A 27747-nucleotide genomic window follows, 5' to 3' on the forward strand; every position below is an offset into this window, starting at 1 on the left:
AACAGCGTGGTCACTTGTGGTGAGGCAGCAGGGTTCTAACGCTAACCCGGTCCACATCTAGTTGTTGCGTACCACGCTCCTGAGAGCTTTCTGTGGATGGGTTTTACCCACGCAACATCACTGAACGGACGAGGACGCTGAGAGGGCACGGGACTTGCCCAAGGTCACAGGACCCAGTGGGGTTTGAACCGAGGCAGCCTGGTTTGAGACTATGCTCTGGATCGCGATGGTCCGCTGCCTCTTGACCTTGTAAGTGACTGTTGTGCACGCTTTTCTGTATTTCCACATTTTCTTAAGTAGGAAAAAAACCATTACGAGCTATTCTCATTTAAAAGGAGAGAGAGGAAAGCAGTTAGCCAAGCTGTTCCTCCTGGAGGACAGGAGATGCCATCTCCTGGCGTTTCCTGATCCTGTACCCGAGGAGCCTTTGGGGTCTCCGGGGCGGCCCGTCCCTCACCTTGCAGATGCGGGCAATGCGGGACACGATGGTGTTCTCGAAAAACTCAAACTCCTGGCCAGTCTCGCTGAAGAAGAAGTAGATCTTGTCATCGTCCCCCTGCAAACTGCCCAGGCTCTCGGGAACGTAGGCTGAGGCCACAAACGCTGGGTCTGGGGGCCGACGGGGAGCACGGAGTCAGCCCGGGCATCCCGGACAGGCGGGAGAGTGTTCTCGGCCCTGCAGGGAGAGCGCGCCCCTCCCTGGGCTCCGGGGACTGCCCACCGGGTGCATGGGGAGGACTTCACCTTGGAGCCAGTTGAGGGAGCTCTCGGTCTTGGTCGGGCGGAGGCTCTGGCTCCGGGAGATGGCCGGGTCATTGCCTTGGAAGCTGCTGACTGTTCCAGTGTACAGCTCACCGTCTGCCAAGAGAACGTTCCCATGGGAATGGCCCCTCGGCACGGCCCCTTCCGCCTGCTCAGGGCCCGGAGTGACCCCAGCACTGCCCACCGCGCCTGAGGTGGACAGGGAAGAGAGCGGCAACTGGGAACAGCCAAAGCAAGGGCAGCCAAGGGTCGCCCCGTGCCCCCTGGGAATCAGCATGGCGTGAACCCACCAGCTCAGGCCTGGGGGCCACCCCCCCACCCCCGCCCCGCACATGGAGCCTCAGCGAGCCCATCCTGCCACTCTGCCCCCAACACTCACCAACCACCAGGGCCGTAGACTTGAAATTGGGGTCAAAGGGACATCGGCCCTTGCCATCTTCCAGGAGGACGTTCCCCGCCTCGTCCTGTGCCAGAGTGAAGTTCTCCACACTCTGCAGGGAAGCAGACAGGAGAGCTCAGGGGCTCACCAAGGAGCCCGCGGCCCTGGAGGGAAAGGAGGGAGGTGTGCCCCAGAAGGCAGCTCTGTGGGGGGAGAGGTGGGAGGCAGACCACCCTCATCTCTGCACCGGGGGCACAGTGCTGGCACCGCCTGGCAGTGGCCCTGTGTGGTGGGCCCTACCGGCCCCAGGGGCCACAGAGGAGACTAGACGGGACTCGAAGGGCAGCAATGCGATTCACACCCGGGCATGTCTGACTCCCGTGCTGCAACCCGCTGCCTCAAAGTGCCGCCCTCCGCCACAGGCGGGTGAAAAGCAGAAACGCAAGAGTGTGTGCGAGGAGGGGTGCACGAGGTGGGCTCCGGAGCGGAGTGAGGGCAGGGGACGGCTAGAGGAAGCAAGGGGTGGTGTCCTGGGTCAGCCAGGGTGTTCACAGGCACCCCTCCTTCCCCCTGCAGGCCAACCCGGCCACCAGATGTGGGGCGGGGCCTCAGGGCTCTCAGAGCCCACTGTTCCCTAGAAGCTTGGCCCTGGGTCCTGCCCTTGACCAGGGATCGGTGCTGGAGAACGGCTCCTGGCGCGGAGGGGGACACTCACGATGTAGGTGCACACGGGGCTGAAGGCTGCTGTGCCGCAGGTGAACAGGTGGCTGCTGTTGAGCGGAAGGAGGATCTTGACGTAGTTTTGACAGTCGCGCTGGGGGAGGAGGGAGGAGGTTGTCAGGCCCAAGCATGCCACCAGGGGGCACCGCCAGGCCCTCACCACCAGTTGGTGGGGGCGGGGGCGTGGTGGGTAAAGCCTCTGCTCTCGGGTGCTCCTCAAATCCCAGAGCAAAAGAGAACCCAGCAGCCTCCCAGGGCAGGGTAGACTGAGGACCACGGACAGTGTGCACTGGAGGGGAACCCAGGGGCTCCACTAGATCTGTGTTCCGGAAACTTCTCTCCAGCCTGAGAGTGAAGGCACAGGATCCCTCCCTCTTGCGCTGTCTTGGCCCCTGAGGGTCTTCTTTGGAACCTCGGGGAAAACCTCTGGTCCTCCCCACCACCTCGTGAGGAAGCCACAGCCCAGAGCAGGACCCTGGACCCCAGACTGATGGATTGCCTCTGTAAGGGTGTCTGACGGGTGTCTCCGACCAAGCATCCTGTCGTTCCCCCAAAACTTCCTCCTCTCAGACCTCTCCCCCTCAGCTGTTCAGGCTCCAAAGCTCACGGCCGTCAGCCCCAACTCATCCCTCACACCTCCCATTTCCCCACCAGGAAATCCTGGTGGGTCCATCTTCAAAATACATCCAAAATTTGACCATTGTTCACTCCCTTTACTGGTACCACCCCGGTCTGGTCTCCCTCCCTCTGCCCCTGCCCCAAGGAGACCACTCTCCACCATGGCAGCCAGAGGGACTCTTCCCCCTTTTTTTTTTTTTTTTAAAGTTTATTTACTTTGAGAGACAGGGAGAGAGAGCAGGGGAGGGGCACAGGAAGGGAGAGAGAGTCCCAAGCAGGCTCTGCACTGACCACGCGGAGCGTGACACAGGGTTCGGTCTCATGAACCGTGAGATCGTGACCGGAGCCGAAACCAAGAGTCAGACGCTTAACCAACTGAGCCGCTCAGGTGCCCCCAGAGCAACCCTTTCAAAACAGATGCCACCATGTCACTCCCCTGCCCAGCCCTTTGGTGGCTCCCCAAACACCTCGCTCAGAGTAAGTCCAGTCCTGCCCCTTCTGCAGGAATCCCACAGCTAACTCCCTCAGCACTGTCCAGTCCTGATGCAAATGTCCCTTTCTTAATGAGCTGTGGCCTGACTACCTGTTCAAGCGGCTCACTTTTGCCTGTTGTTCTTTCTTCTTTTTCACTGTTACATTGCCAGTGTCTAAAAGTACTTGGGCACAGGGGCGCCTGGGTGGTGCAGTCTGTTAAACGTCCGACTCTTGATTTCGGCTCAGGTTGTGATCTCAGCTCGTGAGTTCGAGTCCCACATCAGGCTCTGTGCTGACAGCGCGGGACCTGATTCTGATTCCCTCTCTCTCCCTCTCTCTCTCTGCCACTCCCCCGCTCATGCTCATTCTCTCTCGAAATAAATAAATAAATTTAAAAAAGAAAAAAAGGGGGGGCCACCGGGGTGGCTCAGTCGGCTGAGCATCCGACTTGGGCCCAGGTCATGATCTTGTCATTCTCCAGTTTGAGCCCCGCGTGGGGCTCTGTGCTGACCGCTCAGAGCCTGGAGCCTGCTTCGGATTCTGTCTCTCTCTCTCTCTCTCTCCCCTTCAAAAATAAAAATAAACATTAAAAAATAAACTTTTTTTTTGTTCAAAAAAAAAGTACTCGGGCATGGACCAAGTGCTTAATAAGTAAATGTTTGTCAAATAAAAGAAGTCACGGGCAGTCAGGACTTGAACTTGTGTCTGAACTCCACTCTGGTGCTCTCTCCCCTTCACCTCAGCCACCCTCTGCTGCACGCAGGGTAGGGAGGTCTCTGGGAATAGTGGGGAACCCTCCAGGAGAACTCCCAGGCTGGACCAGACCCCATACGCAGTGGTCTGGCCAAAACCCCACCAGGATCTGTCAGCTCTGCTCCATCACACCACCTGTGGGGGGACAGGACTCCCACCCCACCCAATCGTTGCTCTTGCTGGAAGCTGACATTTATTTGGCACTGATTAGGTGCCAGGTGCCTCGTATGTATCAGCTAGCTGAATCCTCACAGCAAGACCTGAGATAGGTAGGCATCACTAGCCCCACTTTACAGGTGGAGACACTAAGGCTCAGAGAGGCAAATCTCCTCATTCAAGGTCACGGAGATAACAAGGACAGGGCCAAACCCAGGGGCGGCCACTTCAGAAGCCGACGCTCTTTCTATCGCAGCGGCTCCCACATCCTCCCTCCGTGCCGGGTCCAGTGCACCTCTCCAGCCTTCCTTCAGCCCAGGTGGCCTCCAGGTACAAGCTCACCTGTGGGTCCTTGCCCTTGAAGCTGCACTGCTGTTTCCTGTCTGCATCTGCGCTCCACAGCAGCTGCAGGAAGAAAGAAGGGGAGTGTGGGAGGGGGAGTGGAGGATGTACGTGCCCAGCACCACCCCCCCCCCCACCTGTCTGCATCGTCTTCACACCCAGAGGGTCAGTTTTTCTGTTTTCCCCTCTGCCATCCTCTGCCCAGCCTGGCCAGCCCCCGGCATCATCTCACCTCTTGGTACTCCCCGCCTGGCAGGAAGCTGGAACTACTGTTGAGAGCAAAGAGAGCCTCTCGGGCACCCACGTACAGAGTCCTGCCATCCCTGCTCAGCAGAAGGGCCGTGTAGTTGGAAATGTTTTCAGCTTCAAATCTGAGGAATGGCCGCTTTTCAGAGCCTGGGAGAGGAAGACAGACATAAACCTGGGGGCCACACCTCCCACGAGAAACCTCTTCTGCCAACCTCTAGGACGGGCCGATCTGAAGGTGAGTGAGCAAGGCAGCGCACGGCAAGGGGCTGGGGACAGGGGGTCAGGCTTAAGGGGGAACGCCATTCCTGGACTCTCCAACATTATATAAGAAACAAAGGCACGGAGATGAATGTAAAAGAACATTTATCATGGCACTGTCCCTATGAATGAAAAATTGGAAACAACCTAAGTGTCCAACCACAGGGGATTAGATGAAAACATATCACTATTAATACTCCACTCAATGGAGTATAATGTAGCTGGGAAAAAATGATGTCGTGTTAGAAACACCAGGAAAACAAGCAAACAGAAGCATACAAGAAAGTCATGGTCAGATATGAAGCAAACGAAGATAGAGCACGTAACAGAACAAAAGAGAGGGAAGGAGGTTGAACACCCGCCTTTGAGTAGCATCACACCCAAGGAGAAGGATCTACAGGACACAGCCCACCCCTACCCCTGCAGCGAACCTGCCCCCTGCCCCTGCAGCGAGCCTCATTTAAAATGGCAGAGGGATGCAAACATGGGGCACCGGTCTTTACCTCTTTGCTCCCACTCAGTCACTCGTGGAAGATTCGGGATTTTAAATAGAATGTAAATTGTCACTGACCCTGACCTCGGGAACTTGAGTGAACAATAGACACACGGTGATGCTGGCTGCCAGGGGAGTTAAGGGAAAAGTGGAGTCTCTATCTTCTTCTGAGAGCGAAGAGGGCCGCAAGATAATGCCAGTGGTTAATGCAACAAGAAACTGAGGCTCAAGTATAAAATTTTTCGGGGCGCCTGGGTGGCTCAGTCGGTTGAGTGTCTGACTTTGGCTCAGGTCATGATCTCGTGGCTTATGAGTTCAAGCCCCAACGTGGGGGCTCTGTGCAGATAGCTCCAGAGCCTGGAGCCTGCTTCGGATTCTGTCTCTGTCTCTCTCTGCCCCTCCCCCACTCATGCACTGTCTGTCCGTCTCTCAAATATAAAAAACATTAAACAATTTTTTAATATAAAATTTTTCTTTAGGTTTATTTTATTACTTTTTTAGTAACCTCTACCCCCAATGTGGGGCTCGAACTCATGGCCCTGAGATCAAGAGCCGACTGAGCCAGCCGGACACCCCGAAGTATGATATTTTAAATTACAGAAGTAACCCAATACGGTGGTAGAAAAACAGAGGAGGTGAAGGGTAATGGGATAGAGAAGGCCTTATTTTTCTCAGCAGCCAATCAGTAAATTAGACAAGCCAAGAAATAGTGGTGTAAGGCACTTCACCACGTGGAGGAAACCACTGTATTAACAAAAGGTCTAAATGACGAAAAGGTGTCCCTTTCTCCAGGCCTGGGGCTGGGGAAGACAGAGGCATTTGCTGCTTTTCACGGTAAGTACTTCCCATACTTAAAAACAAATTATGTGCACATGTCCTGGATATAAACTTTAACTCTTTTTCATTGTTATAAAGTATGCAACACAAGGAAAGATTCTAATGATCTCCCACCAAGTGAAGATGAAGGTTATAGAATAGTATGCCTAGTTAGATCCCATTTTTTTTTTTTGTGGGAAAAATATAAACAGGAAAAAAAAAATCCAGAAGGATGAACCACACAGGGTGCTGAAAACTTGTATCCCTGGTGGGAGTATAGGTAATTTTCTTTTCCTTTTTCCTTCTCATTTTTTGGATTCTACAACAAGCCGGTTCCTCTTGTGTAATGGGAAAGAAATAGAAGAAAAAGAAAGAAACACACATACCTATCCAACCAGGGTACCGTTTGTGCTTTGAGTGACTCATGGATTTGAAGAGAAATTATTCTAAAAATTCTAAGCAGCTGATAAGAAAAGAAAAACAGGCAGAACTCAGCCACCCTGCCCAAACTCAGGTATCTCCTAACTGACCAGTCGGTTATGACCACGCACGCAAATATCGTCTCGTGAAGCTGAGGAAGCAAAAAATGCAACATGCCAACAAAGCAGTTGTGAAGATGGCTTCACGTGCTTTCACGTGGTGAGTGTTTTTACATACCCCCGGCCTGGCTCCACAAGGGCAAGAAAATAAAGAAAAGGACACAGTGAAACAGAAACACTAAAATCAGGAGTAGGGAGAACACACACATCTGAAGAAAACATCTAAGCCAGAAAGTAAGGGCATAGTCACATAAGCAGGTCCTGAGAGATCTTCACAACAGCTACTAGGGATGGGGTGCCCATTTAAGGCTGAGCCTCCTGGTGGCCAGGGAGAAAAGGGAAATGAAGTTACCTTGTTCTCACTATCCAAGAAGAGGTACACATAGCAGCCTTTCTGGAGAAACTAAGCTTTCTGCCTCACCACTAATGCTAAAGGAAACCCTCAGGTGGGACGTTCCAGCAAAGCTCATGGGACATGGGATGGATAGCAGCCCGCCAGTAAACGGGATGACGGAGTTCCCAAGGCTGCTCCTCACAATGGCTCCTGGTGAGGGAAAGTGATGACACAAGGTGGCCAGTGCAGGAACGTGTGTGGCTCTGCAGCTAGGAGTCTTGTCATACAGCAGAGTCTAAACTGGGGCGACACTGGGAATTCATGGGGTAAGTCCTGCCTCACGTCTGGTGTCCAAACTCTGGCACTGAGACTGCAGGACAGCTATGGTCCGGAGAGGTCAGGGCCTCTCTTTGAACTCTTAAGTCCAGAATCACCTGAGACTCTAGGTTTTTTGCCTCAAACGCCCAACTCCTCATCGCTTACCAGCACTCTACACACTGGGAGACCCAAAGAAAGTTTCTAGTCCTAATCCCCCAGTTCTCCCAACCATGAAATTTCCAAACGCAACAGGGTCCAATCATGCGGCTTGTATTGTGCGGTGATGAGCCTTTAGGAGCCTGACATTTCCACGCTCTGCTCCTAGGAAGTCACGCCGGTAAAGGGACCCCTCCCACTGGCCAGCAGAGGCCTGCTCCCACTCCCAGGAGGGTGCAAAGTCTCCCAGGTCTGACCTCCAGGTCCAGACCTGCCCCCAGAGGTGCTGCCGCCACTGACCTGGGATGGCCTGAGAACGTGCATTTACGAATTGACTCCCAAAGACCATGAAGGATACCACGTAGGTCCCGTCAGGCGGCGTAGGCGGCCTGACCTTTGGCGGTCCCCTACATTTCATGGGGATAACAAAGAAAATACAACCCCCAGCGGTCTCACGAGGAGTCAGAGAGTCGAGGGCAAACATCTTCCACGTCCCCTTCATGGTTTTCTGAAAGCAAGGGCTGGCTCAGATTTGCCAATGCTTATCTGCCCTCCCAGGAGGCTCGGTTCCCGCGGGCGGGGCCTGGAAGTCTAGGCAGGAGGCTGTGCTTGGAATCCGTACAGAAACAGAAACACCAAAGGTCAGAGATAAGGTTGCCGTCCAGGTGGCAGCTCGGCCCCGCTCCGGCCTGGAAGGGAGAGGAAATCCGCCAAGGGTCACGCAGACAGAGCGCAGCCAGGTTGGAAGGACAGCCAGGGTGCCAGCTGCTCGAGGACCCGCCGGGCTGCACCTCTAGTCATGCGGGGAACACGGTCATGGAAATGGCAGACAGAAAATGCCTTGACATGTGGGTGAGGGGCCCCCTATACTATCCATTCCCCTTCTGGGCATTCTCCTCCTTCGTCCCCCGCCCTGAGCCTCTCACACTCAAAGCCATGGCGTCCTGAAGGCCTTGCTTTCTGACGACCTCCCACTTGCCCTGTGGACTTCGCCAGGGCTAGTCAGTGGGGCTGCCTCCCCAACTGGGAGCCTCGACGAGACAGAGATGAAGAGAACAGACTCAGGGGCGCCTGGGTGTCTCAGTCAGTTAAGCGCCCAACTTCAGCTCAGGTCATGATCTCACGGTGTGTGGTTTTAAGCCCCACGTCAGGCCCTGTACTTCCAGCTCAGAGCCTGGAGTCTGCTTCCGATTCTGGGTCTCCCTGTCTCTGCCCCTCCCCTGCCTATGCTCTTTCTCTCTCTCTTGAAAATAAATAAAACGCTGGGGGGCCGCTTATATTATTAACGCCAGATTCTTGCCACAAATAGTGTAGTTTTAGCTACAGACTAAAGTCTGCTCTAGTATTAGTAAGGGATATTATTTTTTAATTTAGGAAAAAAAATTAAAAAGAGAAAAATAAATAAACAAAACATTTCTGGGGCGCCTGGGCAGCTCAGTCAGTTGAGCGTCCGACTTCGGCTCAGGTCACGATCTCATGGTTCGTGGGTTCGAGCCCCACGTCGGGCTCTGTGCTGACAGCTCAGAGCCTGGAGCCTCCTTCGGATTCTGTGTCTCCCTCTCTCTCTGCCCCTCCCCCACTCACACTCTGTCGCTCTCAAAAATAAAGAAAAACTTTTTTTTTAATTGAAAAAAGAAAAAAAAAAGTACAGACTCAGGACTCAGAGACTTGGGTGCCAATACTGCCCCTGTCACATAGGAGCCACCTGCCACCAGGACAAGCCACTTAACATCTTGGAGCCTCACTTTCCTTATCTGCAAAATGGGGATAATAACCCCTTTCCTCATAGGGTTGTTACGAAAAGAAAGGAGACCGTGTGTGTAAATAACAGACATAATAACCCACGTCTACCGAGAGCTTTACTCAGAACAGCCCTGCACACATTAGCTGAGTGTTGGCACGGCGTCTGGCACGCGATCAACACCTGAGTGGGTCAAAACCAGAATCCAAAAGCCCTGCAGGAAAATCCAGCCCAGCAAGAGCTGCCAGAGGAGCAGGGCTGTTTGGAAGAGTTGGGCCTCCCTCGTCCTCGAGGGTAAAAACAACTCACACGGGGTGGTTTTTAACCTAGGTCTGTCGCGGTCACTTGGGGGTCTCACCAGGGACCAAGGGCTCTGTAACCGGACCGGTGTACGTGTTGCATGCATGAGCTGGTTCCCGCCCAGGTGCCTGGGGTCACCTCCAGAGTCACCGCACAGACGTCTGTCTGTGTGGGCCCTGCCTGGGCTTGCCTGTGTGCATGTGTGTGTGCGTGTGTCTGCACACCCGACCACAAGGCTTGTCCGTGCTTGTGTGTTCGCTCCGGGCTGCTTTTGGTGTAGAGGTGACTGGCAGGGTGTTTGTGTTCTCCTTTCCCTGGAAGCCTTAACCATACCTCAGGGTCAGCCTTAGCTTCCAGGCTGTTCTCTGTGTGGCAAAGAGAGCGTCCGTGTGCTCTCCTCGGCCGCCTGTGCTGCTCAGACATCTTCTGCGTCCTCTACCCAGCGGGTTAGTCCAGGACGTAGAAAGCTGGGCTGCCTGAGGCTGTGGCCGGTCTCCCCGGACAGGGTGAAACCTCTCCATCCACGCCGGGCAGGCCCGAGCTGGTGGCTTCTCCAGGACTCCGGGAAGGTAGGATGCTGGAGAGGGCACGCTGGACGGGGCCTGAGGGAACTACCTGCAGGGTCCCCGCTCCCCTACCCCTGGGGCTCTCAGCAGGAAGTGATGCTGGAACGACTCAGCCCCCAGCCTCAGCTAGAGTTTCTTCCCTTCCCTGTGACTCAGCCGGAAGCCTGGAGCTCTCTGAGGTGAGACGGGAACAGGGTTCGGCCCCGTCCCCACCTCCCCACCCAGTCCAGCCAGCGAGCTGCAGCAAGGCCATGACTCAGAGCACCACCCTGTCTTTCTCTCCACGGTGGCTCCTGGCACCACAGCTGACGCTGACCTGGCCCTAACATCCTGCCCTCCACAGGCCCCGGCAGGATCAGGCCAGGGGACACCAGCTTCTCTGCAGAGTCAAGAGCCGGGAAGGCGCCCCCCCCCCCCCCAGTGCAGGGAGGTGGCTGGCTGCCCCTCAGCTCGAGTCACAAAGTCCCCAGAAAGGGGTCCGGGCTCCGGGCAAGTCTCCGAGAGCCTCCTAAGAGGCTCTGCTGGAGCATCTCCTCCCCAAGACGTCACACTGGACCCTTGGACCCGGTTCCAGTTGTACCCGCGGGGGCACCACCCCTAGGGCGGGAGCGCTGACTCTGCAGCAAACTGGGGCACGTCCAACGCCCTGGATGCACATCCTCCCTCCCTCCCTCCACACCGCCTGGTGCTGTGCCAGGGCTGCCTGATGGACTGGAAATGGAGGGCCCAACCGCTGTCACCAGGCCAGTGCCAGGGCAGAGTCCCCACCCAGGGAAGGATTACTCTCAGCAGGGGAAGAGGTGTTGTGTGCCAAAAGTTCTCCTCATGCTGAGGAACTAAGAAAGAGGTAAGAAGTCAAGGGAACCCAGCCTAGAAGCATCCCATGTCCCTGGGGCAGGCACTTAGGGAAGCCCACTTCCCAGATGGCCACTGCTGTGGCTTCAAGCGAGTAAGCCAAGAGCTCCTGCCAGAATCACCAGGTGGCCCCTAGCCCCTCACAGTCGACCCCCCCCCCCCCGCCGCACCCCCCTTGGACCCATCTAGCCACCAGAGCCCTCACCCAGGACCTGTCTGAGCTGCCATCACCTGGGGAGCTTGACCTCCGCCAGGACCAAGGTCAGCTCCTCCAGGCCTGGGCTCAGGGACCGGCTCTTCTGGAACACCCCTCTCTCCTGACTGCTCCAGGGTCCGCCTTCCTCCTTCTGAAGAAGCTGGGACCACCAGGTACAGACAGCCTCAATCTCCCACTGCCGCCCCATCTCCTCAGAGGACAAGTCCTGTGTCATCAACCTCTCTGCCTCTCAGAAAGCAGATTTTTTTCCTTCAATATCCCTCCTAAAAATCTTTGTGCCTCCCTCCTCCCTGTCGCGGCCAAACTCCTGAAGGGAAGAGCTACCCAGTGCTCACCTCCCACTCACCCCTTGACTGGGAGCCAGGCCTCAACCAGCTCCACGCTCGCCAGGGCCCAGTCATCACCTCACTGCCAAACCTCAGACACTGAGGGGGCACGGCCTCCGCAGCCCCCCGGCCTCACGGAGGTCTCCTGTTCCCCTGGTGTCAGCCACACCGGCCTCAAGGGTCACTTCCTGTCTCCCTCACACTCCTTCTGGGCATCCAAGAGCTAATTTCCTGGAGCACCTACTCTAAGCATTTCAGACGGATCAGTGCATGAGATCCTGGCAAGGCTGTTGTGACGTCCGTCTCACCACCTGTGGCTTTCAGATGAGGGTTACAAGTGATATGACTGGCCCGCGGTCAGCCGGTCACAAAGAGTGTGGAGCTGGGATTTGAACCTGGGCTAGCAGCTCTAGCGTTTGTGTTCTTAACCTCCCTTCAGCCCCTCCAGGGTTTCCTCTTGAATGTTCCTGTTCCCTGGGGTCTGCCCTTGGCCTCTAGGTCACACACCCACACCCATCGCTTCAACAACCCGGACGCTGGCAACCCCCAAATCTCTCCACCCAGGGCAGATCTTCCTCCAACATGCCAGAGCCCGCTGTGTGGGAGCCCCACCGTGGGCACCGTCCACCACTGCCCCCTTCCAGACGCACACTTGGGCCTGGCGTCTTGTATCTCTGTGGGCATCACTCACCCAGGGGAAACCCGGGCAGGTTCCTTCCTCCCTCTCCCGTGGACATCTGATCCATAATCGAATCCTGCCCATTTTGACTCCTCAATATTTTCCAAATCTATCCCCCTTATGATCCTTGCTCCCATGGTCCTGGACCAGGCCACCACCCTTTCCCACCCAGGACACAGCAGCCCAGCCTCCATGCTGCAGCCAGAGGTCTCTCTGGGAACTGTCACTGTCCTGTATAAAACCCTCAGCTGTGCCCCACTGTCCAAGCCCCTAATCACCAGCCCTCACCACGTCTCCTTCCCCTGCTGCAACTCAAGGTCCTGTGTCTCCTCTCTCAGCCAGCCCCACTGCCTGGAATGCCCTTCCTTCTCACCAACTCCTTCTCTTCCTGTGAGACTCAGCCGGGTTTCACCTCCTCTGGGAGGCCTTCCCGAATCCCCCGCTGGGCGAGGGCCCCTTCTCTGTGCCCATCATTTCCTCTTCCCACCTCTCAAGGCTCCACCGGTCACATCGTTTGCTGATGGGCTTTCTGTGCCGGTCTCCTCCACCAAGTTGAGAGCTTCCTGAGGCTCAGGACGGTCTTAGTCATATTTGTATCATCTGTCCAGGCAGGTAAGGCCCAAGCTGTTCAATGAACATGCGACTGAACGAATGACTGACAGAATGCTAAGATCCGATTCAGGGTACTCTGGTCCAGGGAAAGGCCCTAGATTCAAAGAGGGCAGCCTAGAGGTCCTGAAGCCTCTCGCTCACGGGAGTGCTGTCTGCGAAGCACTTGCCCCTGCTCTGCCCCCTCCCCAAAGCACTGACCACTCAGTCCTGCAAGCTCAGGGCCCGGACAGAAGTGTGGCGGCTGAAAAGTGCCACAGGGAGACAAAAGAGAGGTCACAAGGGCTGCATAGGGAGCCTCGATGCCCACGTGGGAGCTCTGACTTTCATCACTGACCAGCTGTGCAATCCGAACAGGGACCCGCCGTCTCTGACAGGGAGCCCTCACCGCGGCTGCTGCAAAGACCACATAAATGCAGCACGTAGAAGTGCCAAGCCCTGCTCCCAGGTTAGGGGGTCACAGTCAGGACTGACCCTACCCGTGCCCCCAGCTCTTCCTACCGTCTTCCTTCCTCCCCACCTCTGCTCTGACTAAACACCCAGCACTCTGGCCACCTCAGACGCCCACTGATGCAGGAAAGAGGGGACGAGGGCAGGTGGGGCTGCAGCCTCCTGGAGGCAGGAGTCCCTCTGACCAGGTGGCTCCAGCTCAGCCCCGGGTGCATTTCGCTAACTGGAATGCAGGCCCAGCCTTGCCAGATCTTCAGAAGAGCTGGAAAATTGGATTTTTACTTAAAGTGTCCTGAGCTTTAAAGATCAGCAACTAATTAAAATTTCCTACAACACTTGGAGGCCAAAGAAAATCTATCTCCAGGCTGGCTCTGGCCTGCTGCCTCCCGCCCCCCACCAGTTTCCAAACCTGTGTCTCCGATGTTTCCCCCCCCCCCCCCCCATCTCCTGCACACAACATTCCTGGCCAGGTGTGCTAAGCAGGCTGTACTTGCAACTGTGGCCACGCCATCAGGGGCTCAGCCCGGCCCCTTGCTCCCATCCAGGGAGTGACCTCAATATATCTCTTTACCAGATGGAAATACATAACCTATCAATTATTCCAGGGCTGAGCCTGGGCCATTTTGCTGCTTTTGTACACTTCACAACTGAAATACGAGGTGCTGTTCTAATGGAGAGAATGTGGTTCTCGAGTCAGAGAGCTGTGGCCCAAGGCTTGACCCCAAACCTTTCTAGATGCGTGACCCTGACGATGTGAGTTGGCTTCTCCAGGCCTCAATCCCCTCATACGTGCGAGATGGAACATTATCACCTCCAGAGCCCGGCACACAGCGGGTGCTCCGTCCTGGGAGCGTTCATCAGTGGATGAACAAGGCAGGCCAGGAAAGAGGGGGGCTCATTTGGCCCCTGTTCAAGAGTTATGATAACATGAGGGGTTTCTGTCTACCACCCCCACTGAAAAGCCCTCACCACGGGCCGCCAACCTCTCCGGACCCTACTAAATGTCAAAATGGTCTTTTCAGAGGACCCATGAGTCAGACCGGAGAGATCCCATGGAGAACAGGTCAGATTCCAGGGGGGCAGAGCCACATGCCTTGGACAAAATACTTCACCTCTCGGAACCTCAGCTGTCTTATGTTATAAATAGGGATAACATCACCTATTGTGTAGGTGACACAAGAAAACTAAAAGCCCAGTGCCCACAGTAGCTCTATACTTATTACCTTCCACCTTCCTCTAGGCACTAAACTCTGCAGCATACACACGAGGACACCAGCTGTGCCACCTGAGGGTGGGGGGTGGTCCTGCCCCATACTGTGGAGATGGTCACATAGGAGTGGCAGCTAGAAAATGACCAGGGAGACTGCACAGGGCTAGGCAGAGAAAACGCTTGCCTGTGGCTTTGAGAATGGCTGGAGATGGAGCGGAGCCTTTACGGGACCTCGGGCGTCTGTCCCAAGACAGCTACCACAGTGTAAGCCACGCTCCATCCTGGACAGAGGGGGGCCCGGCCGGGAGGACAGAATGCAAGGAGGAGGGGTGGGGAGGGCTGGGGAGGGTCCGGAAGAAGCTCCTCTACCCACCAACCCCAGGGAGGGCCCCATCAGAGGCCTCTCGGCCAATCCTGAGATCCTGGGCACCCATGGCGGTGTGGGGGTCGGGCCACGGCCTCTAAGAAGGGGACAAAGGAAAAGAGTGATTGACAACCTAACCCGAGTCCAGCCTTTTCTCCAGGCTCTGCGTCATCCTGCCTCCCTTGTGTGGAGGATGAACGTGCAGGTGTCTCCAGATGTGCCCCCAAAGTTGTGCAAGCTTAGAGTTTTGCTGGGCTGGCATACAGGCATTGCAACACTCTGCTGAATGTGGGTTATGCACAGGGCAGCGTGGAAGCGGTGAGGGGCAGGGGGCAGGGAAAGGTGCGGTCCGGCCCCAGGCAGGGGAGGTGCTTGGGGCAAAGAAGAATTTCAAAGAGCTGAACCAAGACACTTGAAAAGTGCACCCAATTCAGCAGGAACCCCCCGGCCCCACACCAGAGAGTAGGATCTGCACTATCCCATCCCCTGGCGAGGATCTGCGTGTAGGCCGAGCGTGGGGTCAACCAAACTGATGCAAATAACCTCACCAAGCAAGGCAGGCAGGGAATTTCCACCAGAGAAGAGAGGCCGCTACCTTCTTACCGGGGACACAGCACGTGCCAGGCATGGTGCCAAACGCTTTCCACACGTTATTTCACGGAATCCTCCCAGAGCCCCGTGAGGAGGGTCCTGCCGTTACTCCCAGCCTGCCCCAGGTGGTGCAGCGAGGAGCCAGGCCAGGCTTCGAGGCTGGGCTATTAGCGCCCATAGTTGCAGCTCTTTCCACTTGGCTCTGAAGGGCCATGAACACGCCAGGCCACAGGCCACAGGCCACAGCTGAAGACAAACGCTCATGTGGAGCTGAGGCCACATCAAGGAGGGAGGCCGGTAACCGGCTGGCAGGACTCTGACAGCAGCCTGCACCGGGGGGTCCGCTCCAGGGTCAGAGGGCAAATGACTGATCTGCGCCAATGCCCAGTTCCTCAGCTCAATGGCGTTTTGTTGAGCGCCGTCTGCAGGCCTGTGGCTTTATTTATTTCCAATCTGGTTTGGAAACACTGTGTCCAGAGCTTTCCAGACAGGCACTTCTGGGGCAGGAGGAAATTAATAACTCCTTTTAATTGCCCAAAGAAGGGAACTCAGTAAGACTCGTATGAGCCAAAGGAGAAGGTTTGCTTTGTTCCTTTCCACATGGCCAGGCTGCACTGGCCTTGCAGCTCACACACCGGGGCCATCATTTCCACTCAGCATCTCTCCTCTTCCGAGCCTTCGGTCTTGGAACTCCAAACCGCAGTTTCCAGCGCAAGAGAACCAAAATTCCACACCCTCCTTGAAGCATTCCTTCCACAGAGACAAGTAACTTCCTCTTAAGGCCTCTCTGCTCGTCCAGCTGGCCCTGGAGCCCCCGGTCCTCCTCCCCCTCCTGACCACTGGATGAGACCACAAATGGGGGATCCCCTCCTTGACAGTCCCAAGAATCCGCCGTAGATCAACAGTAATGAGGGTTCCGTCATCAACTGGATGCTCCACTTCTGGAGATTTTGTTCCAAACCATAGACATAGCCCACTGTCTCTAGGCATCTGGGCCCTCGGGAGCATGGGTGGGAATTCAGCAGGAGAGGGCAGGTAGCAGGGGAGGGGGGTGCGGTCTCTACTTCCATGCCTGTCTCCCGGTTCCGTGAAGGAGTCCCCATGGTCACCATGGGCCTACCCAGGATAGGCACACCGCCAGGAACATCTAACAAGCCCCGGGGGATGAGGCAGGAAACTGCCTACGGCCATGCTCAGAGGGGGAGTCCGTTCAGTCACCGGGGCATTCCTCTCTGGGGCTTCCATCCCGGGTCGGGTATCAGGGGCCAGGAGGACGTCTAGGGAGGCCAGCGCTCCGAGCTGTGGTGCACATCGGTGCAGTGTGGATGTGTGCTCACAAATTCAGGTGTAGAGGTGCTGCTAACCTATTCCAGGGCTTTGGAGGGGGGCTAGAAAAAGAGGTCCCCTCGGGCAGACCCAGCCTCAAAAACACAGCAGGACATCTTTTTCTCTAGGATCCGCAGCTTGGAGAGCAGAGTATCGACTGCATATCTAGGCCCTCTGAACTTCTCACGGGGGCACCTTTGTGCGGTGCGTCTGCGCCAGTTCTAACAGGTGAACCTGCGTCTCAGTCCCCTGGGAGTTCGGACTTTAACATACGGGTGGGGGGGGGGGGAGGTGGGTGACACAGACATTCCAGACCGGAGCACCGAGGGACCTGCGAAGGGGGTGCTGGTATGTGACAGGAGCCTGGCAACAGTCAGATGTGTGGAAGTGGCTCAGGGCTGGGAGCTACGTGGGTAACAACCACCAAGTGTTCTAGCTGCTCTTCAGACGCAGATTCTCTCGGTTCCCACTCAGAGCTCACCGATCCTGCCCCTCAGTTATCCTCTGAGCGGTCCCCATCCAGTTCCAGAGCTGGACACCAGACCTGCTGCAGCTGATATGACTCTGTGAGCTAGCTCAGGGCCATAAGCGGAGTCCATCAGAGTATTTGTTCTAAGGGTAAAGGCAATTGTAGCCATAACCCAAAGTGGCAAGGCCGTAGGCCTGGGTCCGGATACACCTGTTTATCCTCACTTAACGAGACAGAGCACCCAAGGGACTGTGGTCAAACTAACAAACCAGCGCCGCCCCCACCGCAGGCAGTCACCTGCCTCTGTGCAGCGTGTACAAGAATGAAACCTGTGCTTAACACTTGACAATAACAACGACTAACACTTACTGAGCGGTTTCTATGTACCAAGCCCTGTCCTGAGGACTTTTCAAACATAAACGTATTTAAACCTCACGACTGTGAGGTACGTGCTTTATTATTATCCCATTTTAAAGATGAGGAAATCAAGGCCCAGAAAGGTTCAGTAGCTTGCTCAAGGTCATATGGTTACTAAATGGCCGAGAGAATTTGAACCCAAGCTATCTCCTGGATACCATCTTGCAACGTTTCAGACAGGGTTACTGAAGGCCAGGAGACCCTGACTTAACCTAAGTGCTGACTCTGCTACTCTTCCCTTTTGTACACAGAATGTTTTCAGGGGTGGGGATGCCATAAAGAGAAGAAAGTCTGGTACGCTTCCAATCTGTAACCTCTGATTTATATGCCTTTTATTCAAATTCTTCCAATGTGACAACAAGTTAAAGGGCTTAGAGAAACAACATTTACTGAGCCCCTATAAACCTTGTGCCCACAGAACTCACCTAGTATTATGAAATCTCCAAGATAACCTTGCAAGGTACCTACGACTGTGCCCATTTTGCAGATGACATAACCCGAGCACAGGAATAAGGGAATTATTTGGCCAATAGTAGAAATGAACTTAGAATCCAGGTCCCTCTGATTTCAAAGAGGAGTTGGAGAAGCAGATCCAAGGGGGTAAGAGGGAACAGCCACGGCTGGAAAGGGAGGGGGCCACTGAAGCAGGCGTGAGCACCAGGTGTGGGACCCCACCAATGAGGATGGTACTCCCAGAGCACTCCAAGGAGGAGTCTCTCCCTGGATTTGGGTATCTCAGAGCTGACCCCATCCCTGGGGTCGCTCCCAGGCCCCCGGAAGGGTTCCCACCCTGTTGGGGGCCGGGACTGCGCGGGTAGGCCAGGGTGAAAGGCTGGGAGTGGGGAAGGGACTCCCGTCCCGCCGCAGCTCAGGAGTCCTGCTGCGACTTGCTGGGAATACCAGAACCCCAGTGTTTCTGGGGCGGCAAGTACGGCCCCCTCCACCCCGCGACGCCCTCGGGGGCGGCCCAGCGGCTGGCTCTGGTCAGCATCAAAGACAAGCAGATGGGCAGGCGGACCAGCGGGTAGCCAGCACCGGGCGAGGGGGGGGGGGAGCGAAAGGGTTGGCGGGGGGGGGGGGGGGGGGGGCGCCACCGCCGAAAAGGGCGCCCTACCAAGGGGCGAGCTGGGACAACAGAGCTGGAGAAAGACCCCCTCCCCGCCCACCAAAAGGGAAGAAAGGGGCCCGCGGCCCCACAGCTGCCCTCTCTGCTCTCTCCCTCCCCGCAGCGCTCCGAAAGGAGGAGGGGTCGTAATGGACCCCAAGCCTCCGACAGGCCCCCTCCTCCCTCCCTCCTTTGTCACGGCAGCCTCCGTACGGGCACCTCCCGGCCGCCTCCCCTCCCTCCGACCCCAGCCCGCGCCCCCGTGGGGTCGCCCCAGCGCTCACCCAGCGGCAGGCTGATCCGAGGGACGAGCGCCCGAGTCGGCGGCGGCGGCGGCAGCAGCAGCAGCAGCAGAAGCAGCAGCGGCGGCCAGGGCGGCAGCGCTCTCCGCTGGGCGGGCGGTCGGCTCCCCCGGCCCATCGCGGCGCTCCGGACAGCGGGGAGCAACGGCGTCCTCGGGGCTCCGGCTCAGGTGGCTCGACTTGACTCGCGGGTGGCGGCCCCGCCCCGCCGTAGACTGCCCGGGTCTCTCGACCTGGGCGGGGAGCTGAGGTCACGTGGGCCGCCAGCCCCCTCCCCCCCCACCCGGCCCCTCCCGGACGGAGCCAGCCCCCGAGCGGAGGGAGGGGCCGAAGGAGGAAGTCGGGCGCCCGGCCCGGCCTCTCCCGCTCCGCTCCCGGCCCAACCCGCCCCGCCTCCCTCCTCCCACCTCTCGCCTCCCTCCTCCCACCTCTCGCCTCCCACCTCCCCGTTCCCTCCTCCCTCCCGGCGCGGGAGGCCCGAGCGGCGGCCGCGTGCTGCTCCCTGCTCTGTGCGCCCCGAGAGCTTGCTCCGCGCGCGCGCGCGCGGAACAGAGCGGACCCCTCGGTCCCACCCGGCCCCCGCCCCGCAGGCCCTGCCGCCGCCGCCCCACCCCCTTCCGGCTTTTCCACGACCCCCTGAGCGCGTGGGGTTGGGAAAACGCGTGGGTCTCTCCCTGGGCGCCTCCCGAGGGTCGAGCCTTGGTCTCTCCTCACACCCCACCCCCGCGCTAGTGCTCCTAGCACCCACTTGCCCGTCACCAAAGGAATCGGCCGAGCTCGTGCTGACGACCAGGCTGGTTGCTTCCGAGTCTAATTTCTGCACCGGTCAGCCCACCTGGGGTCTTGGCAGGGCGGTCACTACAGGCTCAGCGCCCGCTCTAGGCACCCTGCGCGGCCATCCACGCCTAGGATTCTGCCCACACGAAGCCGCATCTCGGATGGGGGGGGGGGGGCGAGGCAAGATTAGCCTAAGTGGGGTAACGGGGTATAAGGTAGTGCCAGGGGCGTCTGAGCTCCTCCACAGCCCGCACGTTGCCTGGGAGGGGACAAGACTCCCTCAGACTGGAGTGGAATCCTACAGGCACCTACTTGGAAGAGGCAAGGTCCACCCACCCGCAATCCTCCTGGCTCCTAACATCCTCAGGGATGGAGCTTAGTTCTGCCGGGACCAGGGCTGTCAAGCTGCAGACTGGACCTCCCAGTGGGCCCTGGAATCAATTTAAGCGGTCCCTATTAGCATCAAAAAAGAAGCGGATGGGGCACCTAGGTGGCTCAGCTTTAACTTCTGACTCTTGATCTCAGCTCAGGTTTCGATCTCAGGGTCCTGAGTTCCAGCCCTCTTTTGGGCTCCAGCGGGGGAAAGGGGGGAGAAGAAAAGCAAATATGGAAATGCAATGATGACGGAAGGGATAAGAAGGTGTGGGGAAACGTGTTTCACCTTTTCCTAAATGTGCACAGGATCACAGTAAAATGGAATTCTTCCTGTACTTCAGGTCAAAGGGAGTTTGAAAACCTCCGCCAGGCTGGTCATTTCCAGGGCAGTGGTGCAGGTTTCTCCAGGAATTAGCTGGAAAGTTCCTCTTCACCCCCCGCCAAAACTAGCTTCCTCAGAGCCACCAGCTTTTGCTCTCAGCCCACCCCCAGGGCTCACCGCACCCTCTCCCACAGGGTGGCTGTCAGGAGATGGGCACAGTACTCACACAGCACCAGGTCTCCTCTCAAAGGCAGCCCTTCCTCATGCTCCGTGATGATTTCTGTACCTCCCATCATCCCGACACCCTTCTGTGGACATGGTCCAGGCTAACAGCACCCCTTTTACAAAGGGGCTTCCAGCACTGGACACAGAATTCCACACGGGGTGTGGACAGCACCTACCACTCGGGGCTCTAGCATTGCCCAAGCCTTGGACACTTCACCTCTATTAATGGTGTCCGTCTGTCTGTAGCCAGTTATGTTATGTCCAAGCTTCTATCTGCAGCCACGACCTCTGTCCCGAACTCCAGATGGCCTCAACGTTTCTACGGGGCTGTCTTGTCTGACAGGCATCTCATATCCAGCATGTCCTACACTAAGCTCCTGACCTCTCCCCTCCCCCTCCCCAAACGGGCCCCTCCTGTATGAACTTTCTCCATCTCATTTAAATTTTTTTATATTTATTTTTGAGAGACAGAGACAGAGCACAAGTGGGGAAAGGGTAGAGAGAGAGGGAGACATAGAATCCCAAGCAGGCTCCAGGCTCTGAGCCATCAGCAAAGAGCCCAACGCAGGGCTCGAACTCACGAACCATAAAATCATGACCTGAGCTGAAGTCGGACGCTCAGCCGACTGAGCCACCCAGGCACCCCTCTCCATCTCATTTAAAGGAACTCCATCTTCAAGCTGCTCAGGTTAAAAACCTTAAACTACTTTCTTTCCTCTGGTTCCTCACACTTGACCCCCTAGCAAGTCCATAATCTGACCATTTACCACCTCCCCAGGGGGTGGGGGGGTTGCAGTCAGCACCCTCTTTCTCTTGGATACTCTGAGGTCCTCCTAATGGCTGCCTCTGCTTCCACCCTGGTTCCCCTGCAACCTGTTCTCAACTCAGCAACGAGAGTGAGTCTTTCGAAACCACAGTCAGGTCATGGCACTCCTCTGCTCGACACCCTCCAGTGAGTCCCCGTCTCGCTCAGACAAAAAGCCCAAGACTTAACAGTGGTCTCCAAGGCCGTGTGTCATCCTCACCCCCACCTCTCCACCATTTACGCCAGGCCCGCCCCCAGGCCAAACACTCAGGGTAGGACCTTGGCCCTGGCTACTCCCTCTGCCTGGAACACTCTTCCCCCAGACAGCCAGTGACTGAGTCCCTTGCTTCCTTCACATCTTTGTTCAAAGATCACCTTCTTGGAAGAATCTGAACTTCTCCCCAGATTCCCTTGACCCTGAGATTTTTTTTTTCCAAAGCGCTGATCACTCTTGTTTAGTGTTTCCTCATTGTCTGGAATCCTCAGCTGCCCCCACTCCCCAGCACCAAGAATGTTGCCTGAGGAAGGCAGCGGTTTTGCTTATTGAGCTAGTTATTAACTAACACGGCCCAAGCAGTGCCGGGCATATGGGAGACCCTCAGTAAGTCGTGGCTACATGAATGAATGAATGAATATGACCTAAGAGTCACAGAATACTGCTGGCTCATGTCAACGAACCACCAGAGCTACTTTTTTGATATCAACTTTGCTCCAGTAAAGAGTTCCCCCCAAACCTCAAATTACGCAATTTAACATTTTCAACCTAAGCACAGGACTTCATATGGATCTCCTTTAATTGTTTAAAAAAATTTTTTTAAGGTTTATTTATTTTTGAGAGAGAGAGAGAGACAAGAGTGTGAACAGGGCAGGGGCAGAGAGAAAGGGGGAGACACAGAATCTGAAGCAGGCTCCAGGCTCCGAGCTGTCAGCACAGAGCCCGACGTGGGGCTCAAACTCACGAACCGGGAGATCATGACCTGAGCTGAAGTTGGATGCTTAACCGACTGAGTCACCCAGGCCCCCTCCTTTAATTTTTTTTTAAAGTTTGTTTATTTATTTATTTAGAGAGAGAGCACGAGCAGGGGAGGGACCGAGAGAGAAGGAGAGAGAAAGAGAATCCCAAGCAGTCTCTACACTGTTGGCGCAGAGCCTGATGGAGGGCTCGAACTCAGGAATTGCAAGATCACGACCTGAGCCAGACGCTGAGCCAGACGACCGAGCCACCCAGGCGACCCACATTGATCTCTTTGAATCTACTGGTTCTGGTCCAGATTTCATCCTATTGAGGTCATCTTGAGCATTAATTCTGTTATCACACATTTGCCTTCTCTTTTCAGTTCGGAATCATCTGTAAATTTGATAATAACTTCTTAGCCTTTATTCAAGTCATTGATAAAAAATATTGGGTGTCGTGATGCCTGGCTGGCTCATTTGGTGGAACATGAGGTTCTTGATCTTGGGGTTGTAAGTTCAACCCCCATGCTGGGTGTAGACATTACTTAAAAATAAAATCTTAAAAAAATATATTGGGTGAGCAATCCTAGCACCCAGCTCCTGGTTCCTAAATAACACTCATTTATAAAAGGTACCGGGACTCCTTGGGGAAATGAATGGGAAAGTACAAGGTGAGCCTGGGACATTTCGTTGGGCTAGAAAGCAAGGAAGTTATTAAAGATTAATGGGATAGCGTCAAAAAAACTTTGACCCCGCTTGATGACTAAACTTGAGATAATCTGAAAATCAAAAAGCATACTGAAGTAATGGGTTCTAATGCATCAAAAGAAAACAATCCATTAGTCCACAGTGAAACTGAGGAAAACACACAGAGAGAAAAAGAAAGGAAGCTTGTCTTTACAAAGGAACGTTAGCTGATGAAGAAGAATAGACTTCAGAAAAATCTTGATTCAAGCGAAGGTAATCAATGGATGCTAAGCCATCGGGTGGAAGATTGTTAGGAAACCGCGGGTTAACAAGGTCTCAAAGTCTGTTGTAACAGCGACTTTACTAATTACAGAAGGGAAATCGGATCTCTGAGGGACAGCACTGGCTGCCACCATCCTAACCAAGCGGTCTAAAGTAGCATCACCAGTAAGGCGACTAGCTGACACAGTTGCCCCCCCAGCATGATGCGGTAAGACATGCAAAACATTAGCAGTCCTCGGAGCACATCGGTCAATGCTGATACACTGATGATACATCCAGCATCTACATTCTAGGTTGGACTCTTCCAAAAGGTCAGTCTGGGGACACCTGGGGGGCTCAGTTGGTTGAGCTTCCGACTTTGGCTCAGGTCATGATCCCATGGTTCATGAGTTCCAGCCCTGCGGCTGTCAGTTAGTTCAGGGCCTGCTTCAGATCCTCTGTCCCCTTCTCTCTCTGCCCCTCCCCCGCTCATGCTCACTCACACACACGCACTCTCTCTCTCAAAAATAAACCTTAAAAAAATTTTTAGGGGCACCTAGGTGGCTCAGTCGGTTAAGCGTCCAACTTCGGCTCAGGTCATGATCTCATGGTTCGTGGGTTCGAGCCCTGCGTCGGACTCTGTGCTGACAGCTCAGAGCCTGAAGCCTGCTTCAGATCCTCTTTCCCCCCTCTCTCTGCCCCTCCCTTGCTTGTGCTCTGTCTCTCTCAAAATAAACTTAAAAAGGTTTTAAAAATAACGTCAATCTGGTGAAAGACAAAAAAGACAAGGGGACTATTTTAGATTAAGAAACTAACAAGACATGGGAATGCAAACTGGTGCAGCCCCTCTGGAAAACAGTATGGAGGTTCCTCAAAAAATGAAAAATAGAACTACTCTATGACCCAGCAATTGCACTACTAGGAATTTATCCAAAGGATAAAAAATGCTGATTCAAAGGGGCACATGCACCCCAATGTTTATAGCAGTGCTATCAACAATAGCCCAAGAGGGGCGCCTGGGTGGCTCAGTCGGTTAAGTGTCCGACTTCGGCCCGGGTCACGATCTCGCAGTCCGTGAGTTCGAGCCCTGCGTCGGGCTCTGGGCTGATGGCTCAGAGCCTAGAGCCTGCTTCTGATTCCGTCTCCCTCTCTCTCTGCCCCTCCCCCATTCATGCTCTGTCTGTCTCAAAAATAAATAAACGTTAAAACAAAAAATTAAAACAACAACAACAACAACAACAACAAAAACCAAACAATAGCCCAAGTATGGAAAGAGCCCAAATGTCCAACAACTGATGAACGGATAAAGACGTGGTATATATACAATGGAACACTACTCGGTGATGAAAAAGAATGAGATCCTGCCATTTGCAACAACATGGATGGAACTGGAGGATATAATGCTAAGTGAAATTAGTCAGTTCAGAGAAAGACAAAAATCACTCATGTGAGGACTTTAAGAGACAAAACAGATGAACATAAGGGAAGGGAAGCAAAAGTAATATACAAACAGGGAGGGGGACAAAACAGAAGAGACTCATAAATACGGAGAACAAACAGAGGGTTACTGGAAGGGGGTCCTGGGAGGGGGGGATGGGCTAAATGGGGAAGGGGCACTAAGGAATCTACTCCTGAAATCACTGTTGTACTTTAGGCTCACTAATTTGGATGTAAATTAAGACAAATAAAAAATTAAATAATAATAAAAAAAAGAAACTAACAAGGCATGATAATCACATGAAATATGTGAAACTGATGGGATCTTGAAAGAGAAAAACAGAACGCCAAACAGAATCGGGAAAATGTTACGAAGCACCGTGTGTCAGATATTATGGCACTAGTGGTCACTTTCTTAGGGATGATAAAGGCATTGTGGTTTCAGGAGAATATTATCATCCTCCAGAAATGCCTGCTGAGGTTTTGTAGAGGTAAAGTGTCATGATGTCTGCAACCTACTTTGACATGATTCAGCAAAAATAAGTGTGCTGTGTGTGTATGGGTGGGTGTTAGAAACGGTGTGGCTGCAACTGTCACAAAGTTTTAACCATTAATTAATATAGAAAAGTTACAGGTGTGGGGCGCCTGGGCGGCTCAGTCAGTCAAGCATCTGACTCTTGATTTCAGCTCAGGTCATGATCTCACAGTTCGGGAGGTCGAGCCCCATGTCAGACTCTGTGCTGACAGTGCGGAGCTTGTTTGGGATTCTCTCTCTCCCTCTCTCTCTGTCCTTCCCCCCGGAGTGCTCACACACATGCTCGCTCTCTCACTCTCTCTCTCAAAATAAATAAATTAAAAAAAAAGAAAAGAAAAGAAAGGTTACAGGTGTTTGTGTATTAGTGTTTTGGAAGTTTTGGGGGGGGGGGTGGGAACTGGGTAAGATGGGGCCAAAAGCAGAGCCCAGCGCCACTACAGACCTCTAGCAGGGTGAAACTGATCAACATCCTTTGAGGGCTGAACAAAGAGCTGTGTCCTAAGTGCCCTCCTTAGCCCCCACTTCTCCGTAGTATCCACAAGAGTATTATGAAAAAAAATTGCAAGAAATCTTGTTGACATCAAGGTACCAACTACCTTGGCGCAGCATTTCCTTCTACCGTCTGCCTACCATTCTAACCCAGAACAGGGCCTGGGCACCGGCACGTGCTCAGTTGATATTTGTTGAGTGCCCAAATCCCCGTGTCAACTAGCTCCCCGATGGCAGCAAGGCTGGTTTGCCCTAGTGTCTTGGCAATACAAGGGTTGTCTGCCTGTTCTGCTCATCCCCGAGGAGAGGAGGCAGGGGCTAACGAGGCCTCGCCGGGTGGTTAATTATGCCCTGCTCACGGCTGCCGAAATGCTTCAAGTACATCTTATGCCAACTGGGTGGCAAGCCTCTTGGGGAGAGTGACCAGTCTTGTCTTTGGAACCCCCACCGCCTAGCACGGCGCTCTGGTAGGGCTGACAAAATGAGGGGCCCAACTTTGGCCCGGAGATGTGTCCTCCAATCCACACCCCACCCTCGGCTCTCGTGGGCTTCCCTGTCTTCCATCAGCGTGCTAATTTGTTCTCCCCAGGCTGGAAAAAACAGGAGGACGATGGACTGAGAAAAACCTCATTTGAGCTGACTTCCTGTGGGCTCAAGAGTGGTTCCCAAGCCAACGCTGTGTCTCCTGCTCCCCTATGCCACTCTTGGACGTAGGCAAGTCTTTCTCGGCCAGTACATCGGTGTTTATAAAGAGCTCAGGGGTGGCTTGGAACGACAGCATAAAAAGAGAGAAGAGAAAAGCAATGCTTCTGTGTAGGCCCCCCCCCCCACCCCCGCCCACTGCCAGCAAGATGAAGTCGTCAAGCCTGGACCTCTCTTTCCCCATCCACACTCACACAGCCCTGGCCCTTCCTCTTCCCATCCTGACCCTGGTCCCTTCTCTCTGCTTCTGTGTTTCTCCCTCCCTCTCAATCTCTCCCTTTCTCGCCCACTCTCTAGCACACAGACACACACACACATACACGAGAAGGACAAAAACGCACAAATGAAAGGTAAACTGTGCGTGGGAATACACACAAAGGGGCCAAACAAAACTCCTCTATGGTGAGAGATGTTCGGACAAGGGGGCACGTGCCTAGTATAAGCAGACGAGGAAACTTTAGGGATGACCCAAATATTCTCTGTCTCAAGCTGGGTGCCGGTATCCTAAGTGTGTACAAATGTTAAAATGTTTTGAGTTGTACACTTAAGATGTGTGTATTTTCCTGTATGTAAGTTCATATCTTACACCTGTTCTCATGGGGGAAAAAATCACAAAGAGGCCAAAAGGTTAAACAAAACAACTTGGGGGGGGGGGCACCTGGGTGGCTCAGTCGGGTTAAGCGTCCAACGCTTGATTCTGGCTTAGGTCATCACCTCACAGTCATGAGATCAAGCCCCGAGCTGGGCTCCACACTGGGCATAGAGCCTGCTTAAGAGTGAGTCCCCCCCCCCTCTCTCTCTCCCCCTCTCTCAGAAAAACCCCAAGTCACCTGTAGGATCAAGTGGGGGAAGAACAAAGTGAGAAGAGCGACAGAAGAGGGAGAAAATGAAGAGAAATAAGAAAGGCTACAAGAGAAGGAGGAAATAAAGGGAAGCCCGGGTAAAAACACAAAGCGAACGAACCCAGGTGCCCACCGCCTCTCTAACCCGCTCAGCACAGAGGGAAACGGCAGGGGCCGCAGGCACAGGGCAAGCGCTGGCAGTGGGGTGGTCAGCCCAGGGCACAGCCGGCTTCCCCAGCAATCACTGTTCATTAATCATCTATCGGTACGGCGCCTGCGCAGGTGCAGGCGGTCCATGACCTCGGGAACCGACAGCTCCCGCCGGGGCCCCCACCCCCGCCCCCACCGCGGCCAGGCCCGCCTGCTCTCATTCCCACCCAGGGCAACCTTGCTTTCCAGCTCCCACAATTCTACCCCGGGAGTCACTGCTTTGTTTGCTGGC

The 27747-nt window shown here is 54.8% G+C and overlaps 1 protein-coding gene and 1 long non-coding RNA gene across 3 annotated transcripts in view; both read right to left on the reverse strand.

Annotated features, from left to right (window-relative positions):
• Positions 1–27747, reverse strand: part of SEMA4B (semaphorin 4B) — a 39427-nt gene that overhangs the window by 6690 nt on the left and 4990 nt on the right. The window contains exons 1-8 of one of the 2 annotated variants that reach the window (XM_027068081.2): positions 19730–19910; positions 18877–19127; positions 4437–4600; positions 4205–4267; positions 1857–1955; positions 1142–1253; positions 745–858; positions 458–609 (exon numbers count right to left, since the gene is read on the reverse strand). In XM_027068081.2, coding sequence (XP_026923882.1) covers positions 458–609; positions 745–858; positions 1142–1253; positions 1857–1955; positions 4205–4267; positions 4437–4600; positions 18877–19012 — 840 coding nt within the window. In that variant the 5' untranslated portion in view covers positions 19013–19127; positions 19730–19910. Of the gene's footprint in view, positions 1–457; positions 610–744; positions 859–1141; positions 1254–1856; positions 1956–4204; positions 4268–4436; positions 4601–18876; positions 19128–19729; positions 19911–27747 lie in introns of those variants that run through there. The other variant, XM_027068082.2, reaches the window with a different exon arrangement.
• LOC128315855 (uncharacterized) lies at positions 15785–18857 on the reverse strand. Its single transcript, XR_008298953.1, has 2 exons — positions 18339–18857; positions 15785–18293 (listed from the first exon to the last, which is right to left on the reverse strand). It is a non-coding gene; the product is annotated as an uncharacterized LOC128315855 (long non-coding RNA).

The sequence above is a fragment of the Acinonyx jubatus genome, chromosome B3, assembly GCF_027475565.1.
Source record: "Acinonyx jubatus isolate Ajub_Pintada_27869175 chromosome B3, VMU_Ajub_asm_v1.0, whole genome shotgun sequence".
NCBI lineage: Eukaryota > Metazoa > Chordata > Mammalia > Carnivora > Felidae > Acinonyx > Acinonyx jubatus.